Source organism: Astyanax mexicanus, chromosome 21, assembly GCF_023375975.1.
Source record: "Astyanax mexicanus isolate ESR-SI-001 chromosome 21, AstMex3_surface, whole genome shotgun sequence".
In the NCBI taxonomy this organism is placed as follows: domain Eukaryota; kingdom Metazoa; phylum Chordata; class Actinopteri; order Characiformes; family Acestrorhamphidae; genus Astyanax; species Astyanax mexicanus.
This window is the reverse complement of record NC_064428.1, coordinates 11,048,289-11,067,722: the sequence shown is the minus strand read 5'-3', so window position 1 is coordinate 11,067,722 and position 19,434 is coordinate 11,048,289. Positions and strand designations below refer to the sequence as shown.

At 37.6% G+C, this 19,434-nt stretch overlaps 1 protein-coding gene and 1 long non-coding RNA gene across 2 annotated transcripts in view; both read left to right on the top strand.

The window, feature by feature from the left end:
• Positions 1–19,434, top strand: part of LOC103039059 (Krueppel-like factor 7) — a 66,634-nt gene that overhangs the window by 39,682 nt on the left and 7,518 nt on the right. The window contains exons 2-3 of the mRNA XM_007239948.4: positions 4,686–5,259; positions 15,457–15,580. Of these exons, the coding sequence (XP_007240010.3) occupies positions 4,686–5,259; positions 15,457–15,580 (698 nt within the window). The remainder of the gene's footprint in view (positions 1–4,685; positions 5,260–15,456; positions 15,581–19,434) is intronic.
• LOC125785913 (uncharacterized) lies at positions 11,632–13,318 on the top strand. Its single transcript, XR_007428201.1, has 2 exons — positions 11,632–11,991; positions 13,069–13,318. It is a non-coding gene; the product is annotated as an uncharacterized LOC125785913 (long non-coding RNA).

Genomic DNA, 19,434 nt, shown 5'->3' with positions numbered 1-19,434 from the left:
CCAGAAATAATAAATGATGCTTTATTTGATATAATAATATAATAAATAAATATATTTAGTGCTGGGCGGTATACCGGTTCATTCGGTGTACTGGAGGGGGAACTAGATCCGGTATGCATTTCTCTCATACCGCCATACCACTAGAGGCGCTGTGGAGCACCGTGCGGAATTTATGGGACAAAGAAAACCCGATACTAATCAAAGCCTTAATTTAAAGCCTTAATGTTTTATATTTTATGTACTTCTAACAGTACAGTAACTTACAAACCTATATTAAAGCCTAGTCATGCACACAACAAAAAGCAGAAGTTAAGTAGAAGACAAAACAAATGCTACAAAGGACTCCACAACTGTCCTAAAGCTTTTCAGCCACCCCAAACTGAAATTGTTCATCCCATTTTTCACATTACTGTTGTATTTATTTGTGCATTTTACTAAAGACATTTATAATACATATGGCTGCTCCTTCTCTCCTGGTTTTGAATGGCTATTGTGACTCACTCACACCTGGTTGGACACAAGGAAAGTAAAGTAATGTATTCTAATCTTGCCAATGTGACAAGACTACTAGTTTATTTTATATTACTGTGGTTTACCAATTGTTTTGGTAAAGTGTCTTATCTATTCTTCAGCTGTTTTTCTGCTAATGAAGTCTGATTTCTTCATATATTGTATAATTTTGTGGGACATTTTTTTATTATGTGTACTCCTTACAGTACAGTAATTAACAAACCTATATTAAAGCCCAGTCATGCAAAAAATAACAATACAAAAAACTACTGTGATATACTGTGAAACCATCAGAATCTTGAAAAATACTGTGATATGCATTTTTGGCCATACTGCCCAACACTAATCATAATTCCTTCTGGCGTTGAATTACTAACTTTAAATCAGTGCTTCACAGCACACTGAAGCATTTTACATTCCTACTAGTAAGATAAATTGCAAATAATGACAGAGAAGTGCACACTGCTATTAACATCACCCTCAAGCAAATCTGCTCAGTCTTTCCGAAGACATCAATATCTTTTCAAGCACTTAGACCATCACGGTTAACAGCACCAGCGCAGCCGCATCCCACCGGCAGGAACTTCAGAGTGGCTCCTGAATGGAAGCGCAGGAGCTAATATTGGCTGTGTTTACATGCCTCTTTGAGTTCAGTGCCCACATTAAAATGCTTTTATCGCTCACAAAATTGCAGACGCCGCTCAAAAAAAACGAAGAGCACCGCATTGCTTAGCAACAGCGGCGGAGACGGACTGGTCTAATGGACCAAATGAGTGATAAAAGCAGGAGAGCAGAATGACTGAGATGTTAGCAGAAAGAAAATGTCAAATTTAAGCCAAATCCTGACAACAAAATCTGTTCAGCCATGTTTTGTGTCTGGAATATGAAATGTTTAGTCCGTGCAGTCTACGCTCTTAAACTGTACGAGGAGTAGGTGGGGAAACACTGCTATTTTTAAGAAATCTATCAGGATCAAACCGAGTGTGTGATAACACCCACTTCTCAACAGCTCTTAAAAACAATGCTTGAATTAAAAAGCAGAAAGAATGTGGTTCTAAAAGTTTTATGTTAGAATTTGATTACCATTTTCAGTTATCTTCAGTTTTAGTGTATAGGAGTGTTTATTGAGGGTGTTTTCAGACTAATATCTCCTATTCTAGTGTATAGGAGTGTTTATTGAGGGTGTTTATAGATTAATATCTCCTATTCTAGTGTACAGGAGTGTTTATTGAGGGTGTTTATAGACTAATATCTCCTATTCTAGTGCATATGAGTGTTTATTGAGGGTGTTTATAGATTAATATATCATATTCTAGTGTATATGAGTGTTTACCAAGGTTAATTTGTGACTAATATCTCCTATTCTAGTGTATAGGAGTGTTTATTGAGGTGTTTATAGACTAATATCCCATATTCTACTGTATAGGTGTGTTTTTTGAGGGTATTTCTAGACTAATATATCCTATTCTAGTGTATGGGAGTGTTTATTAAGGGTGTTTATAGACTAATATCCCCTATTCTACTGTATAGGAGTGTTTATTGAGGGTATTTCTAGACTAATATCTCCTATACTAGTGTATTGGAGTGTTAATTGAGGGTGTTTACAGACTAATATCCTCTATTGTAGTGTATAGAATTGTTTATTGAAGGTGTTTATAGACTAATATCTCCTATTCTAGTGTAAAGGAGTGTTTTATTTATGGTGTTTCTAGACTAATATCTCCTAATCTAGTGTATAGGAGTGTTTATTGAGGAGGTTTATGGACTAATATTTCCTAATCTAGTGTATAGGAGTGTTTTTTAGGGTGTTTATAGGCTAATATCTCCTATTCTAGTAGATAGGAGTGTTTATTAAGAGTGTTTATAGGCTAATATCTCCTATTCTATTATATAGGAGTGTTTATTAAGAGTGTTTATTGACTAATATCTCATATTCTAGAGTAACAGAGTGTTTATAGGCTAATATCTCCCATTCTAGTGTGTAGGAGTGTTAATTGATGGTGTTTATAGAGTATTATCTTCAATTTATTATATAGGAGTGTTTATTAAGGGTGTCTATAGGCTAATATCTCCTATTCTAGTGTATAGGAGTGTTTATTGAGGATGTTTATTGACTAATATCTCATATTCTAGAGTAACAGAGTGTTTATAGGCTAATATCTCCCATTCTAGTGTGTAGGAGTGTTAATTGATGGTGTTTATAGAATATTATCTTCTATTCTAGTATATAGGAGTGTTTATTAAGGGTGTCTATAGGATAATATATCCCATTCTAGTATGTAGGAGTGTTTATTGAGGGTGTTTATAGACTAATATTTCCTATTCTAGTATATAGGAGTGTTTATTAAGGGTGTCTATAGGCTAATATCTCCTATTCTAGTATATAGGAGTGTTTATTAAGGGTGTCAATAGACTAATATCTTCTACTCTAGTGTATAGGAGTGTTTATTGAGGGTGTTTATAGACTAATATCTCCTATTCTAGTGTAATGGAGTGTTTAGTAAGGGTGTTTACAGATTAATGTCTACTCTTCTAGTGTATAGGAGTGTTTACTGATGGTGTTTTTAGGCTAATATCTCGTATTCCAGTGTATAGGGGTGTTTATTGGGGTGTTTATAGACTGATATCTCCTATTATAGTGTATAGGAGCTCACATTGGAGCTAGTGGCTGGACACTAATACGGTGGAGTCAGTATACCCATCTCTTCTTTTCTCTGTAAGTTTGTCTCTGCCATCTTCTCTCACTTTTTCTCTTTTTCTCTCATTCTGTCTCTCTCTCTTTTCCTCAGTCTGTTATTTTCCCCACTCTTAGTCTCTCCCTCCACCCCTCACTCTGTCTTTCTCCCTGTCCTCAGCAGGTAATTCAGGTCAGTTCTGTTTCTTCAGCTCCACAGAGCTCCACTCGCCCTGTGTAATCAATCATGGTCTAACCATCTATCTCTGAAGACCTGCTGAAGCAAATAACATGCTGGAGAGGGAGTACGATAGAGAGAGAGAGAGAAAAAGAGAGAGGGAGAGAGTAAAAAAAACGAGAGACTCTACTCTCTGTCAGAGTGTCATGGTAGTAGATGCACAGAACCATCAGTCACTGCCATGCAGTTGCAGTGCTGGGACTAAGTTTAGATTGTGTAATAACTGGTTTTTCATTGTGTTCTGCTTCAGTATTTGATACTCGAGGACTTTGAAGGACATCTGATGGGTTACATAAGGTATTAGTTGGGGGAACATGTTTATAACGGACTTTTTATGAACTAGAATCAATGTTTCCTCTAGACTTTTTTTCAGCAACTATGCCCCTATGTTTGAAACACGTTGGGCTGGAAAACACAGTATTATTCTAGTAACAGTGCTCTGCTATATACAGTGCTAAAGAGGAACTGAATTTTTTGTTTCCATCCTCATCACTTAAATGTAATAAAATAAAGCATTCAGTATCACTTATCAAGATCAAGAGGTTTTAGTTTACTGGTTTTCGAGCTGAAAGATACAAGCTGTACTGGGCTAGGATAGTAACATCAGCCTAGCATTCTGTCTTTCTTTGGTCTCCATGTGGTTTTAATTTTATGTAATACTGGCAAAAATTTTATTCGCCATGGTGTGGCACACTGGGGACTTGTCTGATTGTCACGCTTTTGTCCTGTGTTGTCTGCCTTTGTTTCTCATAGCCTTATTTTTCTTCACCATTTGCTTCTTGCACATGAAGAGAGCAGGAACATCAAATCAGCAAAACATCTCTCTCCAAGGCTGGCCTAGGAATGCCTTGAAGATATTGTCTTAGTCTTTGTAATAAATAATTGTATTACACCTAAGGCAGTGTCTGTGGTGTCTTCTTCCTCATCTTCACAGCAAAGCGACAGCGATAAACGACAATATATATGATAAAGATTATACAATTTTTAATCGTAAACCCCATGTCGTGATTCGTATCATATTGCCAAGTTCATGCCGCTACACTAACAACTCAGTGGCTACTCAGAAGGTACAGCGACCCTGTGTCTACAGTCACTGTCCATCAATTTCTCAGTAAATTTGACCCAATTTGTTCTTTAGGTCATTCCACAATGATCAGGAATGCCATAACACCTGTGTTGTAACTGCATATATAAGATATTTAGGAAGTAAAGTGTGATCCAGTTGCTCGTATAACTAAACAGAAGCCCTCTCTGTTTCTGCAGACGTGTCTGGAGCTCGAGCGCTACCTGCAGACGGAGCCTAAGCGACTGTCGGACCTTCTCGAAGACGAGCTGGACTGTCTGCTCTCACCGGGCTTTACAAAAACAGACGAGGAGGACATGTTGGACCCTCTGCTGTCTAACTTTAGTGACCCCCCGAGTCCCCCGCCGCCTCTCCTCAGCCCCCCTCGAGAGCCTCTGACCTCATCGTCCGCCGTACTGCCTAGCCCAGACCTCAGCCCCGGCGTCGTCAACGCCGCCCAGCTGAACGCCGTCACCTCCCTGACCCCGCCCTCCTCGCCAGAACTGGGACGCCACTTGGTCAAAACTGCTCACACACTCTGCACCTCGCCCGACGGCACGTTAATGATCAAGCTGGTGGCCAGGAAGATGGCAGCCGCCAGGCCTGCCTCGCCCGAGCACAGTGGCAGCCACAGCGACAGCGATCAGGGGTGCGCGGCAGGAGGCGGAGACTCGGCCGAGAACAAGAAAAGAGTCCATCGCTGCCAGTTTAACGGCTGCCGGAAAGTTTACACCAAGAGCTCACACCTGAAGGCACATCAAAGAACACACACAGGTACGATATGGACACATATATATATATATATATATATATATATATATATATATATATATATATAAAGAACATCCTGAGAAAGAAATAGCACTGCTGAGGTAAATGTATGGCTAGAATAGCACGGCAGAAGTAAAATAATGATTAGAATTGCACTGCTAAGGTAAATTAATTATTAGAATAGCACTGCTGAGATAAATGTATGATTGTAATAGCACTACTGAAGTAAATGTATGATAAGAATAGCATTGCTGCACTAAATTTATAAATAAAATATCACTTCTGAGGTAAATGTATAATTACAATAGCACTTCTGAGGTAGATGTATGTTTAAAATACCACTGCTGAGTTAAATTCATGATTAGAATAACCCTGATGAGGTGAATTTATGATTAGAGTAGCACTGCTGAGGTAAATTAATGATTAGAACAGCACTGCCGAGGTAAATGTATGGTTAGAATAGCACTGCTGAGATAAATTTGTGATTAGAATAGCATTGCTGAGGTACATTTATAATTAAAATGGCACATAAGCCAGATGTATCATTTAGTTTGTTTTCATTTTCAGACCAAAGATTAGATTTTTGTACATTTCTAATTAAAACACCACCTAATTAACACCTCAGTTCTTGCGTCAGTGTGGTGATGTGGTGATAGTTTCTCCAGCTGTGAGCATTTTCTCAAGGTTGTGATGGTGCTCCATCACCGGCTCCACGAGCAGATCATAACTCTCCACATTCCATCTCCATCCAGCAGAGCTCAGCCCTCCGTCAGCCTCCGTCTGCACAGTGACTAACTGCCCTGCGATAGATGGCCAGGCTGGAATGAGACATGAGGGAGTGTGTGTGTGTGTGTGTGTGTTACCTCAGCCTCTTTTAACACAATTTAGCAGATCATGGCTTATCCTAGCAAAATTCATCACATGCTAACAGGGTCTCGCTGTACAGTATACTGTTCCAGTCAAAAGTTTGGACACACCTTTTCTTCTCATTCAGTGTGTAAATTTAATATTGAAGACTATATTAAAGCTATACAGGAACACATGCAGATTTAATCTGTAAACAAAACGAGTCAAACAAACCAGAATATGTTTTATACTTTAGATCAGGTGTGTCCAAACTACTGCCTGCGGGCCATTTCTAAAAATATAACAGGCCGCAAATGGCCCGCAGGCCGTAGTTACCGTAGCGAGGTATTTTTTGGCCTGTTATTAAGCAGGTTTTTAGAATGTCAGATTTAAAATTTTAACAGTTGTCGCTATCACATAAACCCAATCTAAAATGCTCCTTATCTCCTATCCTTCCTTCATTATGCCTACATTAATGTTCCTGAGTTTATGGGAGAACATGGCAACTCCAAAAAAAACATGGATAGCAGATTTCAGGCACATTGGGGAAATTACTATTTTTAAGTTTAGAGGAAAGTTTATTAACCTCACAATATACCAGAACACAGCGATCAGCTCAATGCTAGCTAACAGACGAATTGTTTAATTAAGTGCTGATGTTTGATAACATTGATATGATATGTGTATTATATCTGTATGTTACTCAGATCTTCAGTTATGAAGGTTGGAACACCTGGGTACCCTGTCCTGGGTAAAATGCTGTAGAGCCAGATGCAGTCCTCCAGGTGGACCCAATCTAAAATGCTCCTTATCTCCTATCCTTCCTTCATTATGCCTACATTAATGTTCCTAAGTTTATGTGAGAACATGGCAACTCCCAAAAAAACATGGACAGCAAATGTAGAAGATTTCAGGCACATTGGGGAAATTACTATTTTTAAGTTTAGAGGCAAGTTTGTATGTTTAATTTGTCAGAAATCAGTTGCCTTAATTTGAAAAATCATAGTTCACATAACACTGTGAAAGAAAGATACACCAGATAATGGTATCTAGAAAGCTAGAGTTTAAACTGACATGTTTCACAGTGAAATAACGTTGTTAGCTACCTATTTAGCTATGTTAGCTAATGTTTACTGTATTTTAGTGTATAATGTTTTAGCTAACCTTAGCTAGGTTAGCTAATGTTAATTACTTTATTTCAGTGGGGAATATTGTAGCTAATGTTAGCTAGTTTAGCTAATTTTAACTACTGTATTTCAGTGGGAAATGTTTAGCTAACGTTAGCTAGGCTAGCTATTCTTAATTACTTTATTTCAGTGTGAAATGGTTTTGCTAACATTAGCTAGGTTAGCTAATATTAACTACTGTATTTTAGTGTATAAGGTTTTAGCTAACGTTAGCTAGGTTAGCTATTATTAATTACATTATTTCAGTGGGAAATCTTTTAGCTAACATTAGCTAGGTTAGCTCTTGTTAATTACTTTATTTTAGTGTATAACGTAATGTTTTAGCTAATGTTAGCTTGGTTAGTTAGTATTAACTACTGTATTTCAGTGGGAAATGTTTTAGCTAATTTTAGCTAGGTTAGCTAATATTAAGTACTTTATTTCAGTGGGAAATGTTTCAACTAACATTGGCTAGATTAACTAATGTTAACTACTTAATTTTAGTGGGGAATCTTTTAGCTAAGGTTAGCTAATACTTATTTCAGTAGGGAATGTTTTAGCCAATTTTAGCTAGGTTAGCTAATTTAGCTAATTTTAATTACTTTATTTCAATCTGGAATGTTTTAGCTAACATTATCTAGGTTAACTAATGTTAACAACTTAATTTCAGTGGGGAATCTTTTAGCTAACGTTAGCTAATATTTAATAATTTATTTTAGTGGGGAATGTTTTAGCTAATGTTGGCTAGGTTAACTAATGTTAACAACTTAATTTCAGTGGGGAATCTTTTAGCTAATGTTAGCTAGATTAGCTAATATTAACTACTTTATTTCAGTAGGGAATGTTTTAGCTAATGTTATCTAGGTTAGCTAATGTTAACTAACTTTATTCAAGTGGGAAATGTTTTAGCTAACATTAGCTAGGTTAGCTAATTTTAATTATTTTATTTCAGTGGGGTATGTTTTAGCTAATGTTAATTACTTTATTTCACTGGAGAATGTTTTAGCTAATGTTAGCTAGGTTAGCTAATGTTAACCACTTTATTTCAGTGGGGAATGTTTTAACTAACAATAGCTACATTAGCTAATGCTAACTACTTTATTTCAGTGGGGAATGTTTTAGCTAACGTTAGCTAGGTTAGCTAATTTTAATTATTTTATTTCAGTGGGGAATGTATTAGCTAATGTTAGCTAGGTTAGCTAATGTTAACCACTTTATTTCAGTGGGGAATGTTTTAACTAACAATAGCTACATTAGCTAATGCTAACTACTTTATTTCAGTGGGGAATGTTTTAGCTAACGTTAGCTAGGTTAGCTAATGGGGAATGTATTAGCTAATGTTAGCTAGGTTAGCTAATGTTAACCACTTTATTTCAGTAGGGAATGTTTTAACTAACAATAGCTACATTAGCTAATGTTAACTACTTTATTTCAGTGGGGAATGTTTTAGCTAATGTTATCTAGGTTAGCTAATTTTAATTATTTTATTTCAGTGGGGAATCTTTTAGCTAATGTTAGCTAGATTAGCTAATATTAACTACTTTATTTCAGTAGGGAATGTTTTAGCTAATGTTATCTAGGTTAGCTAATGTTAACTAACTTTATTCAAGTGGGAAATGTTTTAGCTAACATTAGCTAGGTTAGCTAATTTTAATTATTTTATTTCAGTGGGGTATGTTTTAGCTAATGTTAATTACTTTATTTCACTGGAGAATGTTTTAGCTAATGTTATCTAGGTTAGCTAATGTTAACTACTTTATTTCAGTGGAGAATGTTTTAGCTAAGGTTATTGTATGTGGTGCTCACCACTTTTACATATAAAAAAAGTGCTCCGTACTGTAGAAATACTGCTGCTTTCAGTTTAAAATATAAATATTAGACACTGCTGCTCTGCTATTTAAAGTGGGCAAATGTAATTAATTGTGTTTCAGGCTAATTTAAGGCTGCACAAACTGTGTGTGTGTGAGTATATGTGTGTTTGAGTAAGTTTGAAGTTTGGTGTTTGGTGTGTGGGTGGGGGGGTGTTGGTCCTTTGCCAGGTATCCGGTGCGTCTCCGTTGAACAGTGGGATGTAATTGGGGAAAAGGCTGCTTTTGCTTGGCATTGGTGTCAACTTACAGCCTCCTCCATACACCGCTGTCCTCACAAACACACAAACACACTCACACTCACACATAGCATGTGCTGCTGTGGTTGCCAGGCAACTGCATCCTCCCTTGGCAGCACCAGCCATAATTGGCTGCTTTCAGATTCGACCGGCTGCACTGCCGCCTCCCGTCTTACGCTGGCGCCTGGTTGCTAGGTGACCGACTCCAGCATCCATGCCTGCGTGACTTATAATTGCCTGGTGTTGTGGCCGCGGTGGGCGCAGGTCTAAACCTGCCAGTGCGTGCGTGTGTGTGTGTGTTTGTGGAGGCGGTGCTGAAATAGAACGGTTTTCCATGCGTTCCCTCAGGAATTTGCAGTAATCGGATCTAATTCCAGGAACAAGGACCCACTAAACATTAGACGTCTTATGGACGTGAAGATCATGTCTATATTGCGTCGGTCGGTCCAAGACCAATTCTGTACGTCTACACGACGTGCAAACTAGGTCCGCTATTTGGACGTCTAACTATGACCCCACTTGGACGTCAATATGCAGTTAAACATTTGAACGTCGGACTAGGTCACTTTTTTGGACGTCATGGGGACGTCTAATACAGGTGCAGGAAATTAACATTATTTAAGAATATATTTATTTTTAAATGTATGTCAAAATTGTTGTTATCAATATTGTTAATCACTATGAATATAGATTATTTATGATTAAGCATCATTTATTTCTAATTATTTATTTGAGTATTATATTTTTTATCTATTTAATTAATTAACGAATGTAGGTATTTATTTACGTATGTTTTTATTTTTATTTGGAAATGCAATTTATGTGGAAAATTGTTAAGTTGATTTCAACCAGTCAACGCCACTCTGATTTGCTGAGACCGCACGTCATCATAAACTCCACTCTGATATGCCGAGGCAAAACACGCTAAACATTTTTTGGCTGCTGCAGTAGCTCAGCTCAGCTCAGCTCGTTCAGTTCAGCTCAGCTCAGCTCCGCTCCGGACCGGACCCAGCTGCCGCTAAGCTATAAGGTAAGACGATATGTATAAGTTAATGTATTTGTAGTGTTAGTTGTTTTAGCTCTGTGGTCTTAAATCATCTGAACCTGCTGGCGTTGCCTCTCTTCCCAGGCAGTTAGCTAACTAGCTAGCTAGCTAACGATAGCTAAACAGTGGCCAGTTAAAATGGAATTGGAATTACTTTTGAGAACGACCGTAATGCAAATAATATTTACTGTAACCGAAGCTTTAACGTAGAAGCATTGTCCGGTCATTAAGTCAATGCACTAACCAGAGCTAGGCTGATAAGCCAATCTAAGCTAAATCAAAGAACCGTCTTTGGCTAAATTCGCTAAGCTAGCGTTAAGTTATATAAGTTTGTGGCACCCACAATTAACCTAGGCAACTGGGGGCAATATCAAATGCATTTTGAATAGCCTGAAGAAGTAAGTTTATGTTAATATTACATAAATAAGGCAATTTAAAATAGTTTGTTGTGGGAAAACATTTATTAAAATAGCTTAATATGATGTGTGAGAATTAAAACGACACGATAATTCTGGTCAGGTGTTAAATGTGTATTCCCGCCTTTAGCTTAGCGTTAGCTTATCGTTAGCTTAGCGTTAGTTAAGCCATAGCATGAAGAAGTAAGTTTATGTAAATATTACATAAATAAGGCAATTTAAAATAGTTTGTTGTGGGAAAACATTTATTAAAATAGCTTAATATGATGTGTGAGAATTAAAACAGCACGATAATTCTGGTCAGGTGTTAAATGTGTATTCCCGCCTTTAGCTTAGCGTTAGCTTAGCGTTAGCTAAGCCATAGCATGAAGAAGTAAGTTTATGTTAATATTACATAAATAAGGCAATTTAAAATAGTTTGTTGTGGGAAAAAAATTATTAAAATAGCTTAATATAATGTGTGAGAATTAAAACGGCACGATAATTCTGGTCAGGTGTTAAATGTGTATTCCCGCCTTTAGCTTAGCGTTAGCTTAGCGTTAGCTAAGCCATAGCATGAAGAAGTAAGTTTATGTTAATATTACATAAATAAGGCAATTTAAAATAGTTTGTTGTGGGAAAAAAATTATTAAAATAGCTTAATATAATGTGTGAGAATTAAAACGGCACGATAATTCTGGTCAGGTGTTAAATATGTATTCCCGCCTTTAGCTTAGCGTTAGCTTAGCGTTAGCTAAGCCATAGTGTGAAGAAGTAAGTTTATGTGAATATTACATAAATAAGGCAATTTAAAATAGTTTGTTGTGGGACAAAAATAAATGGCCATCTTCAACATTTTCTGAGATTTCTAATTTGTCTTTTTCTACTTGTGCAGATGGAGTCATGAAATGTGACGGGACAGCCACCGAGGACTTCATACTTCGGAGCATCTCAAACATGCACCACAAAGACGTGGAGGACACACCGCTGTCTCTCAGGACCTAGAATCTTAATGAAAGTATAATGATGTTAAGGGAAGGTGTAATGGAAAGGTGTAATGTAAAGTTGTAATGGTGTTAAGGGAAGGTGTAATGTAAAGGTGTAATAGTGTTAAGGGAAGGTATAATATTGTTAAGGGAAGGTGTAATGTTAAAGGTGTAATAGTGTTGAGGGAAGGTGTAATAGTGTTGAGGGAAGGGGTAATGTTAAAGGTGTAATAGTGTTAAGGGAAGGTATAATATTGTTAAGGGAAGGTGTAATGCAGGGGTCTCAAACTCATTTTTGCCGAGGGCCACATTGACATATTGGCTGTCCTCTGAGGGCCAGATGTAACTTATAAATATAAGAAAATGTAACCAGATGTAATATAAAATGAATGTAATTACTCCTTAATGTTAAATAACTCTCAATATACTATTTATTCAATCAAATATTACAGTTGCATGGAAAAATGTTTGCTTGTTGCTCTATTAACATAAATCCTTTTAATTTGTCATGTTATGAAATCCAAAAACTCCATCAATCAAGAACCAAACTATTCAAGTGAATAGAAATTACATCAAGTACAAGTTATATTAACTTTGATCAAAACGTTTGATACTGAAATAAGGCTTAATAAATATAAAATCAAAAATTGTGAGCTGTGACAGATTTAGCATTTCCTCAGATTTAGCAGTTCCTCATCCAACCACTAGTCGGAGCTGCAGCTGCAGCACCACAAGCCCGCAGTCTTTGCTTAGTCAGAGCTGCAGCCCAGCCACGGGCTACAGGACTCAGCTGAGCCAGTCTGGAGCGTTTTTAATTTTTTAAGTTCTTCTGTGTATGAAATAAAATAACCCCACTAACCGGATAATACAGCTCTCTACAGTTCATCTTTCAGCCCAAGCAGCTAACAGCAGCAGTTTAGAGCAGCGTCACGGATGCACTGCTGGGATTACATTATAAACAGGTCAGTTAAAGCGCTGCTAACCTCAGGATGTTTATAACTACGGAGTTTAGTGGACACACCACGGCTGCAAGGTTAGACTGGTTAGACGCAGGCAACGCAGCGTAAGCAAAAAAAAAACAAAAACCACACACACACCAAAATACAAGTTAAGATAAAATATGAAAACGAACATAATAAAGCATAAATAATTAAATTGAATTGCGGGCCAGATGTATGTTTATTTTGTTAACCCGTGAGGGGCCGTATGAAACCGCGTGGGCCGGTACCCCTGGTGTAATGTAAAGGTGTAATAGTGTTGAGGGAAGGTATAATATTGTTAAGGGAAGGTGTAATGTTAAAGGTGTAATAGTTTTGAGGGAAGGTGTAATAGTGTTGAGGGAAGGTGTAATGTTAAAGGTGTAATAGTGTTAAGGGAAGGTATAATATTGTTAAGGGAAGGTGTAATGTAAAGCTGTAATAGTTTTAAGGGAAGGTAAATGTTTAGTGAAATTGTTATGGTGTGAATCTAAGGTGTATGTTATGTTGATGTAAAATAAAGGCATTAACCCCAAATGAGATTTACTCATTATTTTTATTATTATATTAATGTTTCCCCAAACAAAAAGGGTCAATTTAAAATCAACAGTGGTAAGATGGGGGTAATTAATTTATCCCTTGCTTTTACTGGTTCTTTGCAGGTTGACATGTTTTGGAAAAAGTGAGAGGGTTGAAATTTAATTTATTTGTAAAGCATATTGTGTATAACTAACGTGCATAACTAGTTCCAGAAGGTTGTGAACCTGTTCCAGTAATTGTTTGGCTTAGCTTTGTATGCGTTTCCAGTTAACTGCTGAAGCTGGAACAATGGAACAGTTGCCACCGTCTGAAATGGCACTACAGTTATGCAGGGAGCCTCAAAGTAGTTGGTCTATAAAAACGTATACATGTAAATTTCACGTAGAAAGACGTCCACAACGACTTAATTTAAACTAGAATTAGCCCTTATCCGGAGGTCTGGGGGACGTCAATACTGGACGTGCAGAAGACGTCAGAAAAAAGACGTCGTCTGGCGTCACAGTCTGCACCTTCAGGAGACCAAAATTGGACGTGCAAAAATGACCTAGAAAAGACGTCGTTTCAACGTCTCTTTGTTTAGTGGGGATGATCATTTCATTAAAGTGATCATATACACCAGTGAACGTCACGGCTAATGCAGGTGATCTGTAGTGTTACTGTAGATTTAACTACAGTTGTGGCTTTATATTGGATGTTATGCTTTTAATATATTTATTAATTAATTCAAATTAGCACTGGAATCTGTGACAGAACCCATATCCCGCAACCCCAAATCAGAAAAAGTTATATATATATACTTTTTATATATTACTTTTTGACATAATTTATATTCTATCTTGTAGATTAATAATAGAGACATGGAAATGATTAAGGGACACAGATAAGGGCTTAAATGGTATGGAATTCTGTAGTAAACAGTAAAAAACAGTTGACAGACTTGTTGATAATAGATTAATAGCACTGTGCTGGTTGGATTAGTAGGTTCTGTGGTTTGATATAATATGTGGATTACGGCTATAGTTCACTTAAGTCGTTAGTTATTAACCTCACAATATACCAGAACACAGCTATCAGCTCAATGCTAGCTAACAGACGAATTGTTGAATTAAGTGCTGATGTTTGATAACATTGATATGATATGTGTATTATATCTGTATGTTACTCAGATCTTCAGTTATGAAGGTTGGAACACCTGGGTATCCTGTCCTGGGTAAAATGCTGTAGAGCCAGATGCAGTCCTCCAGGTGGATGGTTGTTTCCGGATGAGAGTACACTGTGCGCTATTGGCTGTCGCTTCTCACTCGTGTGTGGATGAGTGCTGAGTATGAATGGTTGTGTGTAAAAACGTGATTGTTAAGCTTCCTTGGGTTTCTAGAAAAGCGCTATATAAGTGTAACTTCATTAAATAATGCTGTCTGCAGGTGTGTTCTGTTGATATTAAAATATCGAAAATGTTTATAAAGCGATATCACCCATAAAAATATATATCACAAAAAATATATATCTATATATAATTATTGTCCAGCCCTACGCCAGGTAAAACTGGGTTCATGTGCAGGAGCTCAGGTCTGAGAACAGGTTTAAAAGCTCCGTCTCCTGTGAAGCGGCTGAGCCTCGTTGAGAAGATTAGTGGCCGTGGCTGACGGTGGAGACAGAGGCAGCTGGCTGACAGTAAATATGAAGTTCCTCCCCATTAAGCATCATTACTGCACTAATGATCGCCTCAGCCGCACACACAAATACACTCCACTCCCTCATTTATACACCAAACCACGCAGATAAACACACCCCACCCGCGCAGACGCCACGCCAAGTAACCCAGCCCCGCCCCCTCGCAGCGCCTGCCGCAGACGGGGACGTGCGACGTTGGAAGCCTGTGTGCGTTCCCCCATCTGCCCGAACCGGGCGAGCGCTGAATGCTGGGCGCGAGTGTGTTTGGCGCGACAGCTGTGCCGCCTAATGACGATCATGTATTTCATAAACTCCAATTGTGTCAGCGCCCCGCTCAGACGAGCTAATCAACTCCAACATGAGCGAATTACAAACCTACTGCCGTCAATCTCCCTCAGGGCACAAATATGTGTGTGTATTTGTGTGTGTATGCCAGTCTGATATGAATGTGTGTGTGTGTGCCCCAGGTGAGAAGCCCTACAAGTGCTCGTGGGAAGGCTGCGAGTGGCGGTTCGCCCGGAGCGACGAGTTGACGAGACACTACCGCAAACACACCGGCGCCAAGCCCTTCAAGTGCGCCCACTGCGACAGGTGAGACCCCCAATCCCAGTGCTAACTTCATAAGAAAAATTTAGGGCGGTTATGTAGTTATATAGTTATGATTGGATACGATTACAATTCAGAGTCTGCAATACGATTATAAAATGATTATCTTGATGCATCTTTTTTCTTCTATACAGGCCTTTTTTCATTGCATGAATTTATGTACCTATGTATCTATAATGAATCCTGTTATTTAATTTAAGGTTCTTTAACACTATTTCTGTTTGCTTTAAAACAATCATAGTTATTTCAATTAGTCAAAAGATTTTTGCATTAATCTAGGATTAATGTTGTTAGGGTAATATTAAAACCAACTAGAAGGTGATTAAAATGTTATGGCTGATCAGTGTAACATATAAACAGAGCTGGTTTTAATGTTGTGGCTGATCTGCCTTTGATCTGCCTATGAATAAAAAAGTATTATGGTTAATGTTATAATAGAGATTTTTTTTACTGTATTATAATATCTCAGGGTAGTTTGATGCTTTTAAATGAGAATATTGTAATGTGCTGATTTACTAAGTTTATTTGGGAGCTTTAATTGAGGAAATAAACTAAATATAATGTAGCGTATTCTAACCTACCTTAGAAAGAGAAAATGCACCATCAGCTATGTGTGTGAAAATGAGAGTGATAGAAGCCCTATAGTTAACCAAGATAAATGTTATAACATACATTTACTGACACAACTTTTTAACTACTCTAGCAGGCTCTAGTATTATTGAATGAGAACAAAACTCTAAAAAATATTTTTTTTAAATCCTCCTCTAATGTCTCCACAATATCAGATTAATGTAAAAAAATAGTTTGAATGACATTAGCAGTTCTAGCAGACTCACATACCATTACTGTGAACCCACAGACCTCTCAAACTGAAACTTGGACTATTTCAAAATCTCTGAACTGTTTTCTCTCAGTCACCTTAAGCAAAAAAGTTTAGCAAAAAACATTTTCACAGTTCCACTGTTAAACCTGAAATGCACTAGACCAGCAGTTTCCAAATATGCTGTAGTTTAAAAGAAGCTACAGTTAGCAACAACTTTTTGGGTTTTTTTCTCACTCCATGTTACTAGAGCCTGCTAGAGTAGTTAAACAAGATGTGTCACAATTATTGTAAAATTGTATTGTGTTGTGCAGAGATGCATGAGAATCACAGCCATGTGGGTTTCTCTGACTGCGTCTTGGTTCCTCCTAAGGTTTCTTCCTCTTAATGTAAGGGAGTTTTTCCTTGCCACTGTGTCACCACAGTTATTAGCATCTTTGAGGTGCTCACTAATACGGGGAGTGAACTTGTTTTTCTCTGTAAAGCTGCTTTGTGAAAACTTTTGATGTAAAAAGTGCTACATAATTAAAATTTAATTGAATTGTCTTTAGCAAGCTATTTGCGGGCTTTCTTGTGCATCTGCTTCAGAAGAGGCTACCTTCTTGGATGACAGCCTTGCAGACAGAGGTGATACAGTGGGTGCCATATCGTCTGAGCACTCAAAGGTTGACCCTATAGCCATATAACCTCTGCAGCAATGCTGGCAGCACTCTATTTGACGTCTACATCTATTTTCACTCACTTTTGTTGATTTTAATGTCTGTGTTTTGAGTTATTTTGAGGAAACAGCAAATTGACATAGTTATACTGTAGCTGTATACTGACTACTTTACATTATATTAAAGTGTCTGAAATATCTATAGTGTTATCCATTGAAAGTATATGAGGGGTGTACTGGGTTCTGTGAGATACAGTAAATCTATGTACAGGTTATAGATATTCCCTTATGTCTCGGTTTGGAGGGATTGTTAAATCTATTTTAACGCCCTCACTGCTCTCCTCGTACTGTCCAGGAGTTCTGAAGGGAATCTCGACTCATCCTCCTTTTGATGTAGATAAGTCCTTCACGCATTTTAGCCCCTCACTGTCTCTCTCCCCAGCAGAGCTCCGCCCACTCTGCCTTCCTGCCTTTTCGGACACCTTTGGGAATCCACTCTGCTGCTGTCAGGGGAGGCCCAGATTACCATTAGAATGAACAGTGTGTGTGTGTGTATGTGTGTGTGTGTGTTGGGTGAGAACAGCATACAGAGAGACTCCCTGCCTGAGCTCAGTCTTAAGTACAGCACACTGAACCACAGAACCTGTAGAGCCGTAATCCGTCCCGCCTGTGTCCGGACCCCCGTCTCGGGAGGGCGGGTGGAACCTGACCAGCTGGTATGATGCCTCCTGGCAGCATCTCGAGTCACCATCTGTCAAACCCTGCCAAAAAAAACTACTTTCTGAGCTCTGTAGCCCAGTCACCCCTCCTGCATTTATATAAGCTATAAACTGTCACTGTTATACAAAAAAATCATATCTCAAAAATAGTAACTTTACTAGAAAGCAAAAAAAAACTTTCTGACTTTCAATGAAAGTCTATGTAGAGCATTTCGATTTTTTGTTTTAAATGCAGTTTTATGCAAATAGACTTTTATTCCCTTACTGTAATAACAGATACACAACAGGACCCCATATAATAAGAAACGTTAATAAGAAACCTAGTTTCGCAGACTTAATCATCAATTATACACAGTTCTATTGTTCAGCAAGATTTGCTACACAGTAAATTTGCCAGTGTTGTCAACACCTTTAGGGCCCTATTTTAGCGATCTATAGATTTCAGAGTGTCTTTGCTATCGTAACGACAGAAAAAGTACTCCTTGCATGGCTCGAATCATGCAAAAGGTATTAATTCTTTTAATTAATTATTGGTGTGTTTTGGGTGTAACGTTAAATAACCAATAAACCAATGACTGTGTCACGTGCCATTTCCCGTTAAGAGCCAGGTGCAAATTCAGTTAATTTTGAGTAAAAAAAATAATAATAGTAATGGACTGTAGATGTTAGCTTCATATTTGGTGTGGGACTTTTAATTTCATTAGAGCTACTTCTCTACTGTACTTAAGTACTAAAACACTGTATCTGTATCTACTGGAGTATTATTTTTACTTCACTACTGTACTTAAGTACTAAAACACTGTATCTGTATCTACTGGAGTATTATTTTTACTTCACTACTGTACTTAAGTACTAAAATGTTGTATCTGTATCTACTGGAGTATTATTTATACTTTACTACTGTACTTAAGTGCTAAAATGTTGTATTTGTATGTACTAGGGTATTATTTTTTCTCTCACGTCCACTTTTACTTCACTGCATATTTTGGATGAGTTTGATACTTTTACTCTCTGATATATTGTTCATGTGATGCATCGTTACTTGTTACAGTTATAAAATGTTAGATTAAATCCAAACCCACATTATCACTAGAGCCAGAGGTATAGATGCTCTGCACTGTCACCGGGTTTGATGAAGCTTTTCATCATTGAGTGAATCAAATGATCTTATAAGATCTCACTGCTCCCGTTCTGCCTTGAGCATTGCTAACTTTCCACTGCTTTCTGTAATAAATACACTAACAACACAGTACTGTACTTTTACTTTCAGTACTTCACTAATACTGTACATTTTACTAAAAACTACTCACAATACTTAAGTACAAAAAAAATGTTGAATACCTCAGTACTTCTACTTAAGTGTGGAGTTTAAAGAACACTTCAGCTTCTACTCAAGTAACTTTTTTGACTTTTTTTTATTCAATACTTTTATTCAGTGCTTTTTATATGTCTGACTCTAACATACCAAAACCTCGTCTTCAAGCCCCCCTGCCGCTAAATGCTAATGCTAATATGACTAAGAATAATATCACACTGAAAGCGAACGTGATATTTCTTAATTAGCTAATGGTCATTAGCAGGCAACAAGCTTTCATCATTTAGCACGGACGTTAGCATTTCAGCTGAAATAATGCATGACCCC